At 35.9% G+C, this 12,025-nt stretch overlaps 1 protein-coding gene across 1 annotated transcript; it reads right to left on the bottom strand.

Moving 5' to 3' along the window:
* Positions 1–3,718: 3,718 nt before the first annotated feature.
* LOC135838236 (PTB domain-containing adapter protein ced-6-like) lies at positions 3,719–11,996 on the bottom strand. Its single transcript, XM_065353858.1, has 7 exons — positions 11,911–11,996; positions 8,361–8,478; positions 8,099–8,210; positions 7,859–7,973; positions 4,381–4,541; positions 4,061–4,296; positions 3,719–3,793 (listed from the first exon to the last, which is right to left on the bottom strand). The coding sequence occupies exons 1-7, from the start codon at positions 11,994–11,996 to the stop codon at positions 3,719–3,721; spliced, it is 903 nt and encodes a 300-aa protein (XP_065209930.1).
* Positions 11,997–12,025: the final 29 nt, after the last annotated feature.

Raw genomic sequence — 12,025 nt, 5'->3', positions numbered from 1 at the left:
GAAATTCGTATGAAAAAGATTCCATGTTGTAAAAGCAGCTTAATTTTGAAAATGGTGGAAATTTAGGAGAGGGCTGAGTGAGTATCAAATCATAAGAAAACAACGAAAACGACACCAAATTCATCAAAGTACATAACTTTATTTCAAAAATGAATAGAAATTCAGGAGGGGGCTGAGGGCTTCGGAAGGGCAGTTTCAGTGTAGGAGAAAATTTGACGCCATATTCGTGCTCAATGGTATGGAATTATAAGACATCGACACCAACGTCATCAAAGTAACTTCATTCCCAAAATAGTGAAAATTGAGGTGGGGGCTGAGGGCTTCGGAGGGGCTGTGGGGGTATAAAACAAAATCTAACGTCATATTCGTGCTCAGCGATATCGAATCATAAGGAAACGACACCCTACTCGTTAATAGTCATTTTCCCCAAAATTCCCATTTCACCCCCCCCCCCCACACACATTTCCTAATTTTCTAACATGGCGCACCACCGCAAAAATTTCGAAAAAGGTACCTATGGGGTCAAAAACACGTCCAAAAAAGGTGTTTCTGAAATGTACCTCGCAATCATCATTGTTAAATACCATAAAATAAGTTAAAAAACTGAAAACGTCATTTTTGAGGGGTAAATATGGGGGGAGGGGGTTGAAAATTTTTGTGGCAATACTTCCTAAGGATGCACATATACAACATACTATAAAATTTTAAAAATCAGTTCGTATGGGAACAAGCGATTCTACAAGCGTTAAAAAACATGGACTTAATGCGTTTTGGAAAATCAAGCGCATTTCAACAATTTCACAAAAAGCTGGAATAAACATGGATAAAATAGGTATTTTAGGTAGGTATGCGTCTCAGATGATGTGTCCTGATGTCACTAACCAAATGGCGCGAAAAAATCAATTTCGAAAAAAACGGACTTAATGCGTTTTGGAAAACCACGCTTCAATTGATCATTGAAGGTGTTCAAGTTCAGGCTTAATTCACGTTTCTTTTGGGAGGTGATAATAATATGATGTAAAATTATCAGTACCAATTTTGACTCAATTTTTCCAGCTTTAGAGAGCTTTTTAGACTCTACGAACAGTACGAATAGGGGGGGGGGGGGTTTGGTCGGCGAATTTGTTTCCGTTGTTGGTTCTGCCAAAAAGCACAAAGTTCCTTGAAAAATGAAGCTTTTTTTCAAAAACGTCGAACTTTCAGGTAGAAAAAAGCTTGATCGATCGAAACTAACGAGCTTGACGTGATCAGCGATGCTGAATTAGCGATAATCGACTATTCGTACACGCTATTTGGCTTTCATTCGGCAAAAAAACTCAATTTTGAAAATGTTCAAATTTGCTAATTTTAGTCATTTTTGAGTATATTTGATGCTAAATGAGACCAATTTCATTAGGAGAATATGGAGTATTAGGAGGTTCGATATTCCTAATACTTGAACTTTGGAATCAATTTTGTAAGCTTTAGAGAGCTTTTTAGACTGTACGAACAGTACGAATATGGGGGTTTTTGCAGGTGGAGAATCCATTTCCGATGTTGGTGCTGCCAAAAAACTCGAAGCTCCCTGGAAAATGGAACTTTTTTTCGAAAAAGTTGAACTTTCGGGTAGAAAAAAGCTCTATCGACTAAAATAAACGAGCTTGACGTGATCAGCAATGCTGAATTAGTGATAATCGACCATTCGTACACGCTATTTGCCGTTCATTCGGCTGAAAAGCTCAACTTTGAAAAAATTCATATTTGCTAATTTAGATCATTTTTGAGTATATTTGATGATAAATGAGACCCATTTGATTAGGAGAATATGAGATATTAGAGGGTTCGATACTCCTAATACTTTGAACTTTCGAATCAATTTTGCGAGCTTTAGAGAGCTTTTTAGACTGTACAAACAGTACGAATAGGAGGGTTTTTGCAGGTGGAGAATTCGTTTCCGGTGTTGGTGCTACCAAAAAGCTCAATGTTTCCTCTGAAATGAAGCTTTTTTTCATAAAAGTTGAACTTTCAGGTAGAAAGAAGCTCGATCGACTAAAATAAATGAGCTCAACGTGATCAGCGATGCTTAATTAGTGATAATCGACTATTCGTACGCCCTATTTGGCTTTTATTTGGCCAAAAAGCTCAATTTTGAAAACTACAAATTTTGAAAAAAGTAATGCAGCGCTTCAGGCGGCAGAAAATGGAACTTCTTTTATGATCGTCAAAAATACGTCGTAAATACACCATTCTATATCCCAAAATCAGGATTACAAAAGAACTTCTCATTTTCACCGCCTGCAGCGCTGCTTCATAAGTTTTGAACTTTTAAATCAATTTTGCAAGCTTCAGAGAGCTTTCTAGACTCTACGAACTGTACGAATAGGGGGGTTTTTGGGGTCAGCGAATTCGTTTCTGGTGTTGGTTCTGCCAAAAAGCTTAAAGTTTCCTCTAAAATGAAGCTTTTTTTCATAAAAATTGAGCTTTCAGGTAGAAAAAAGCTCGATCGAGTAAAATAAACGAGCTTGACGTGATCAGCGATGCTGAATAGTGATAATCGACTATTCGTACACGTTATTTGCGTTTCATTCGACTAAAAAGCTCAATTCTGAAAACAACAAATTTTGAAAAAATAATGCAGCGCTTCAGGCGGCAGAAAATGGAACTTCTTTGAAATCGTCAAAAATACGTTGTAAATACTCCTTTCTTTACCACAAAATCGTGGTTACAAAAGAATTTCTCATTTTCACCGTCTGAAGCGCTGCATCATACAGTTTCAACTTTCGAATCAATTTTGCAAGCTTCATAGAGCTTTCTAGACTCTACGAACTGTACGAATAGGGGGGTTTTTGGGGTCAGCGAATTCGTTTCCAGTGTTGGTTCTCCCAAAAAGCTCGAAGCTCCCTGGAAAATGGAACTTTTTTTCGAAAAAGTTGAACTTTCGGGTAGAAAAAAGCTCGATCGACAAAAATAAACGAGCTCGACGTGATCAGCGATACTGAATTAGTGATGATCGACTATTCGTACATCCTATTTGTCGTTCATTCGACCAAAAAGCTCAATTTTGAAAAAATTCGTGTTTTCCCATCTAGGCAAATGACACGATGACGTATATCGATTGTTAGGTTTTCGACGTCGTAGATTCCAAATTTAGTAACCATTTTTCGATTATGGTGGTGGGTGAGTCTGATGGAGTCGATAATTCAAAATTAAAGCTTTGTAAAAAGAGTTTGATCAATGATCATTGTGCGGTGTATAAAAATATATGTTTTTGTACCTGAATAGCCTAGATCGATATTATTTCGTCGTTAAATCGAAAAGGACTTCAAGAGAGAGGGTCCAAATTAGGAAATAAGCTCAAATACGCTTCACTTTTGACACAAAAGTTCCAAATGAAAAAAATAACGATAATTGATAGTATATAATATTTCAACAATGTTACAAACATTATAACAAAAACATGAAAATAGAAATCATAAGCTATAATAATAATAATAATAACAAGATTGCATAGCCTATGTTGCATATTAAAATGAAAAGATTAAAATGCTAAAAAAAAAGAAAAGAAAAACAATATTTTTAAAACAGCTGCCAAACAGTGGCGTTCACAAAATCGGGGCAATACAAGTTAGAGACTAAAAGAATAAAAAATAATATAGTAATTAGTAAATAATTGAAGATAATTTAAAGAGGGGCAATCATGAAAAATCGCAACCAGGCGAAGTATTCATATATACGGTGATTAATTCTTTAACGGATCCAAACTCTCAAGTGAAAAATCCTCGGTGCTGATGGATAATCCTCGACTGAATCCATCCTATGAAAAAAAACAAAAGGCATTGAAAAAAATATATGCATTGTAACCTTCAAGCTATGACATGGTAGCAGAGTTGTGGTTTGAGTGGTACCACGAAAGAGGTATGGAACAATAAACTATAATTTGAAACTCAATCACAAAATTCTAAAGGCAAAATTCAAAATCAGAAAATCCAATACCGTACTCAACATGCCACATTTTTTAATGGTTAAAATTATATGTCATACAATAGTAGTAGTTAACTTAGAATATCAAATTAAGACTTACCTTCATTTCTAAAATTCGCTTATCCAACAATCCTAAATTATGGTAATCAGAAGAATTCGAATCAGAATTTCCATTCACTGGTATAGAAAAGTTACCCATGCCAAATGGGTCCTGGGGCTTTGGCCGAGGCGTTGCTGTATTAGCTGCAGATCCAAAGATCTCATCCATTCCAGCTCTGGCACTACTCTTGCCATTCTGGCGACTTTTGTCTCGTCCAGCTTTAGGCGGTGGAGCCACTGCGCAAAAAAAAACCACCATTAGTTTTATGTAATAATAAATAAAATCAGCAATAGTAAAAAAGATAGGTTTTGAGTACTTACAAACTGGCGGTGTGACAGGAGCACCTGTACTAGAGACTGGTGAGCTGCATTTCTGATCTTTGGCGGTTTGTTCATAAGCTCTTGGGTTGAAATCATCTTCTAATTCATCCAGCAGTAATCCTTCAAGTCTGGTTCCAACAATTGGGTCTGGACTCTGTTGTCTGCAACAACCATCAAGAATGCATCATGTAAATAATCAGAATGTTTCATTCTCACTATCAGCAATAAAATTACATCTTTTTCTGTCATCAACAACCACGACATCCATCACAATGTTCATTGTTCATCATCAATTAAACTATTTTTCTTCCACTAACAACTGAGACATTACAATTTTCAAAAACTTGACCTCAACAATTATTGGATGTTACACCAAAACCAAAATACAACCTCTCTGAGTAATAAATATCAGAATAAAATTACTACTGAAGGGATTAATTATCAACAATAATTATCCCACCAAAGAAGTTGAAAGGGCAATTCATCAACTCTCATAAAGATCAATATAAAATGGTCAAGAGGATGGCCACTGAAATGGCATGTACTGTAGATACAGATCTCATGTAGTGGTCAAAAAGGAGCATCAAAAGCCAACCCCATAAGGAAGCTTGAGTAGTAAGAAGTCTGGAAAGAGGAGTCTAAGGAATTCCACAGTCTCAACCCTGAAAATTAGGTGAGCAATAAAGAATTTGAATCAATAAACAACTATGACAGGGAGTAGAAAACTAACAACTGGTTCCCAAAAATGCAAGCTATTCAACACTCTGAGGGTTCTATGTATGTTCATCTACTATGCAGAAGCTGTCAACAGTGTCAGATGAAAAAAGGATTATGAAGTACTGAAAGAAGCGAGTGTTCCAGTACACTAATCGGAAACAGCAAGACCATATGCTCAGTAAGTTCAGTCATGTCATGTCTATGAAAATGTATCAATCAGTGAATGGCTGAGATGAGATGTCTATTAATGATGGGAAGATGTTAGACCTCATGGTTTGCTTTTCTTATTATGAAGTAATGGAAATATGAAGCAAATAACTAGGAAAGGAATTGCGGATTCACAATCAAAAACAATGTTTTGTGATGTGTTACCAGGGATGGAAACCAAATTACTATTTTTTAGTCAGGCTTGTTGGACCAGACCAATGACCGCGACCAGACCCAAAAATGCTCGCAATACCAAGTGGACCAGAGCACACCTCAGCCCTCTTAACACAAATTTATGTAAATATTAACCAAATGGATGACCCTCTTCAGAGAAAATACCAGGGACAGACCAAGACCAAAGACCTTTCTAAAAAATTAGGTCAATGGCTGCGGTTTGGACCTCAGTTATGTCCAAAAATTTCCATTATAATTCAATTTATTTCAAAGATTCAATGTTCTGAAAGCAAAAATCCCATTTTTCAACTCATCTAATGTAAATACAGTAAAAGCTCGTTCTAACACTCTTCAAGGGGCCAGAGAAAAAGAGCGTTATAAGCTGAAGTGTGTTATAAGCAAAAGTTTTTGTAATATAAAAATGAAACTTGATAGAAACTTGATTAATTTCAGCAGAAAGTAGGACATTTTGGCAATTCCTTTTTCCAAATTCTTGCCAAAAAAGTTGAACTACAAAATATTTGACAACTTTTTGATTAGAAAGGCCTCTTGGGCCAACTTGGGGTAAGTACAATCTACGCTACAACTGCCAGCCCCAGGAGTAGAGAAGACACACCTTAGAAAGGTTTGGAGCATCCACGATGCAGAGGCCAGTAACTCATCTTTGGCAGGCTGGAAGCTGAGGATGAGGCTAAGACCAAACCTAACACCTTGGCATGTGTCCAGTGTCAAAGCTGCAACCTGAATGGGCTACAACATCAAGCCGTCTCAGGAAGTAGGGGAGAGGAGAAAACAATCGGAAAATATCCCTGAAGCAGCAACATGAGGAGCAGCAAAGCTTGCGAACCCCGATACTCAAGAGTCTTAAATACTGCTTGTGGTAGACATGAATCCTGTACAAAAGCGGGAATTTGGCGTTATAACCAAACTTCGGGAAAGTCAGCTTGATGGTGCAGAGGGCAGCCCCCTCATCAAGGTATACTTCCTTGGGCTAGAAACCCATAGAAGCAAAAAAAAACAATTTCTCGAGAAAACAAAAATAAGAAGAAACTGGCTGGAAAATCAGGGAACCCTGTTGGGCAGCAGGCAAAAAAGCCCACACTATGGAAGAAACAAAACAGGCTGAAGATCGCTACAGAATGCCTGATGAACAGTCCCCTCGAAAAGTCAAAGAATACACTCCAAAACTTGCAGGAGGAGCAGAGGAAGACTGAAGAAAAGACTTGATAATACATCGGTGAGCAATTCTTCTACATTTTCCCAGACAGGCTGAACAGCTCACCGGGTCGAAGTTCAATGATGATGATTTGATTTTTAAAAAAGTGATTTGTTTTGGTAGGTAAGTTTCGACCAAAAATTGAGAATTTTTGCGATTTCTGGTGATGAACATGAGACTTTCGACAATTTCAGCAGAAGAAATTTTTTTTTAGCAATTTCTGGCAAAAAAAGATAGATTAGAACTCTTATTGGAAAAGAGTGGGAGTTTTCAGATGCAAAGAACAATGCAATTCTTAGCATCTTTTACTTCCCTCCTCCCTCCCTCCCAAGAAATAAAATTCTTGACAATTTAGGCTAAAAGCTAGAATTTTTGCTATTTTTTTTGACAAAAAATGAAATGAGACTTTCACAATAATTTCAGTAAAAGGCAGGGCTTCTTAACCATTTTTATCAAAAAAGCAAAACATTTTGGCGCTAAAGGGCGAGATTTATTAATGATACTCATAAATCGTGAGTTGATAAAATGCAAGACTTCAACAATTTTTGCAAAAAACAAGACTTCCTGGGAATTTGCCAATTTATGACAAAACCAACCTGCGAAAAAATTGCCTGAGCAAAGTGAAGGTGAATTTTTTCATTTTGAGAAATAGAAAAATCTGTTTGAACTTTGAAGTAACCTTTCACAAGATTCCCTGACTTTTGAGTAAAAAATGCTGTAAATTTCCAAAATACCCTGACTTTTCCAGACCAACCAAATTCCCTGATTTTTACAGGTTTTCCAGGCTTGTGGACACCCTGTATATCATCATTCACTGTGACCAACCAAAATATTTGGCAGAAAACTTTCTTAGGAATACACAATATTTCTGCACTCCCTGTACGCATTGCTTTCTACACAATACCCCCTCGAGGGGTGATCATAGAACTCAACATTCTAAAACACATAACTACTGATTCAATAGATCTCAGCAACTCTTGTAAATAGCATGAACAGAAGGCCAGCCTTATAAAATGGTTAGCTATGAAGATGATAGTTTGTTCTTCAGGAAAATTTGAGTGTGTGGATTGGAAAGTTTTGCGCATCTCAAAGGGTCTGATCTTAATTATGTATCTACAGCAGGTTACTTACATATTATTATATTGAATAAAATACAATGCTTACCCATTATTAGAAGATACAGATGATCTGGGTGGAATTGGCGGTGCTGGAGACGTACCATTATTCAAAGATAACGTACTGCTATTGTTACTGCTCAAATTTAACAAGTTTATGCTGCCTGTAAACACATCACAGACAAAATATAAACACCACAATCCTTCACAGAAAGCATCCAGCAGACTTTCAAAAACACAATTTACAAATTTCTAGGAAGTGCATTTGGAGTGTGAAAACTTAACTTACCATTCATACTAGGAACTGAATCTGTCGACGAACTAGTTCTCATGCCGGATTCTGGGTTCACCTTCAGCATATCAGTAATTCCATTGCGTCTCATGTAACTCTGTACATCTTCCTGAAAAGCACAATACCGCAAAAGTTTACAAATTTGGTCAAGGTATTCGAAAAAATCAGATTCCAAAAAAAAAAAAATGTAGGCTATCCTATCATTCAACAAATTAAATATGGCAAAATTTTACAAAGAACAAAATGTCATCAATCTTACCTGACCAGTAATCATATCGGACAAACGCTGCCTCAAAACGTTATTCTCGTTTTCTAAATATTTTACTCGTTGATTCAGTACCATTAATCTTCTTTGTACTTCCATCTCTAAGAACCGTCTGCGAAACACAATACAAATTTTAATAGTACCGCTATCATCATCATCGTAAAGCAGCTATAAGTCGTGCCAGTATAAATTAATAAGATACAGTGCTCTCCTCGAATCGTCCCACTTCCGTACTCGTATAGGCTAACGCGGTGTATTTATAACAAGGGTGGTTGAATAGCTCTAATGGTCCAAATTAATTGGACTAATGTCTTCAATTCGGGGTATCGAATCGAATGTTAAATAAACAAAACCCAGCGTACACGTTTCGTGATTCTTTGGCGTCGCTTAATTCATTTCATTCATCTGTACAACTGAATAGACAACGATAAGAATGACGCCACAATAAATATGACTTGTTTTACTCTCTCATGGAGAAATGTTTTTCTTAAGTCTTATCTGCTCTTAAGAAGTAGGTACCTACCTACCTACCTACCTACTTACCCATATGAGCGATAAAAAAGTGCATCGTTGGTGTAACTTTTGTTCGTTCGACTTTCAATACGATCTTTCCTCAGAGAGGTAGATTAGGTGATATCTGAATGATAAGAACTTCATTCATAATGCTTATAATTTTACTCTCACTGTTTGATTTCGAATGATTACTGATTGCATACCCTATTTTCGACTTCCAAATCGATTAGTGATGGTTTTGAAGTATTCTGGAGCTGCCAGCAGACTTGAGGACATTTCAACTCTGGAAAATTTGCCAAAAAAAATCCGAAATGAAAATTCAGTACTTACCTAGATCTACAAAATCAGATTAATCATCTTGGTGATCCTTTTGAATGATTTAGAAGCACCTAACAAGGGAACCTCTTGAGGTGCCCGCCTCCGATTTGAACTGGACCGCGATTTTTGAAAAGAGCATGTTCTAAAACCCCGAAATCCAAATTTTCAGCTGCTCAAGTTCATTTTTCGATTTTTGGCGAATTTTTGAAAATATAAAATTGACTATTTTGGTGATTTACTTATGTTTTTTTTTTAAAAGTACGTATGTAGGTACTTGATCAGTAAAAATGTTCAAAATAAGTCCTAAAACATTCTGGAGCCTCCAGCGCGATTTTTAAATTTCTCCAGAATTTTCAATTTGCTCCAGAAGGCGTGAATATGAAGTTGGGCAGCTAAAAATTGAGTTGTGTGTTATACTCAACCTGTTTAACGAATTTATCCACATTTAAGCCGATTCTGGAGCGGACACCTCAAGAGTGGTTTTTTGACCAGCTTTTTTTCAAAATAAAAATATTCAAAAATCAAAAATTTCCCGCTATAGCGAGAAAATTTTCAAAATTTGCGCGAATCGCAGTATTTTGTCATGAACTAACCCCACGAGGGCGAATTTCGCCATTTTCAGCCATTCTGGAGGCTCCAGTGCGATTTTTCAATTTCTCCAAAATCTTCAATTTGATTCCAGAAGGCGTGAATATGAAGTTGGGCAGCTAAAAATCGAGTTGTGTGTTATACTCGAACTGTTCAACGAATTTATTCACATTTGAGCTGATTCTGGAGGGGACACCTCAAGGGTGGGTTTTTCACCAGCTTTTTTCATAATAAAAATATCCAAAAATTTAAGGGGGGGGGGCAAGAAAGGCTGGAAATAGCGAAATTCGCTCTCGTGTGGTTAATTAATGACAAAGTACAGCAATTCGCGCAAATTTCAAAAATTTTCTCACAAACGAGATATTTTTGATTTTTGGATATTTTTATTTTGAAAAAAAAACTGGTCAAAAAACCACTCTTGAGGTGTCCGCTCCAGAATCGGCTCAAATGTGGATAAATTCGTTAAACGGGTCGAGTATAAAACACAACTCAATTTTTAGCTGCCCATCTTCATATTCACGCCTTCTGGAGCAAATTCAAAATTCTGGAGAAATTGAAAAATCGCGCTGGAGGCTCCAGAATGGCTGGAAATGGCAAAATTTGGATGGGGGGGGGGGTTAATATCAGTTTTAGGACTTATTTTGAACATTTTTACAGTTCAAGTACGTACTTTTGAAAAAAAATCATAAATCACCAAAATAGTCAATTTTGGATTTTCAAAAATTCGCCAAAAATCGAAAAATGAACTTGGGCAGCTGAAAATTTGGATTTGGGAGTTTTAGAACATCCTCTTTTTAAAAATCACGGTCCCGTTCAAATCGGAGGCGGACACCTCAAGAGGTTCCCTGTAAGATTTCAAAATCTACGTAAATGAAAATTTCAAATTTCAATGGGCAGAAATCAATTTTGCAAATTTGTGCCCAAATCAATCAAAATGATCTCAAATACAACTAGTCCGAATTAAAAGGTAATCGTCTATGTCTCTTTTTATGGCAATTTTTTCAAAATTGGAAAACTCAAAAAATCCACTGGAAGCTCCAAAACAGCTCAAAATCGTTATTAATATTGATTCGAGAGACCGAGAATAAAATACAATCAAATTTATAGCTTCCAACCTCAATTTATTCAAATTTTTAATTTCCAAAATTCTGAAGAATCGTGTCCCCAATATTGGGTCACGATATTATAGGGATTTTCAAAAAAAAAGTGACACAACTTATCAACAATTTATAAAATTATGACCCATGAAAATGTTTAAAAAAAAACACTGTCATCAAAATATTGGGATTTATCCCAAAATTTCAACACACTTTAATAGATTGCATGACAATTTTTTCAATAATTTTCAAAATCACGAACCAATTTCAAAAAAGAAATTTTCGTCAAAATATTCGAAATTCTCACGAAACTTTTAAAACTAATATTTGAAATCCTCGCGAAATTGCAACTCACTTCGTTAGGTAGGTTAGGTTGTATGAAAGTTTTTCATAAATCTCAAAAATCACAAATTAATTTTAGGCTCAAAATTCTTTGAAAATACCCACTTTTATGTAAAATATTTGAATTTCTCACAAATTTTCAACCCATTTGGAAAGGTCGTAAGCCCCGAGATTACTTTTGAATAATTCTAAAAATTATGAGAAAAACAACTAAAAATCTCCATTTTCTGAAATTGGCAATAATGACCAAAAAATTAATACTACTGTACTCCCAAATCCTCCCTAGTTTCAGAGATATATTTTTAAAAAAATTAATTTTTTTAATAATTTTTTTCAATTAAATTTATATTTAAAAATTTTTAAATTATTTTTATTGAAATTCAATTATGTAAGTATTATATAAAAGTTTTATGAATAATTATGGGGCTGCGAAATACCTGCTTGAGAAAAATTTCCATAAACAGGTTGGGTACGGACTAGAGCGAAAAAACCACGTTTTTTTCTCGAAAATATCATCTCTTCAAGGACCAATATCTCCCTTCCAGGGTCACCATAACTTGAATAATCCTTTTACAATATTTCGTTCAAAATGAAATCGATTTTTAAAAAACACGATGATCTCGTCAGTAATTATTAGAACTCCATTAAAATATTTCCAATGGGGAAAAAATTGTTTCGGCATTCACGTGCCTGTGACGTTACGAAGGTAATCCAGCGAATTTCTGAGTCGAGGGCAAGGCAAAGGGGCTGCTTGAATACGATTCCAGTACATCCTACACCACAAAGCACGATCTTTTCCAC

This window comes from Planococcus citri, chromosome 2 (genome assembly GCF_950023065.1).
Source record: "Planococcus citri chromosome 2, ihPlaCitr1.1, whole genome shotgun sequence".
Taxonomy (NCBI): Eukaryota; Metazoa; Arthropoda; class Insecta; order Hemiptera; family Pseudococcidae; genus Planococcus; species Planococcus citri.
This window is presented reverse-complemented; position numbering and strand designations above follow the sequence as displayed.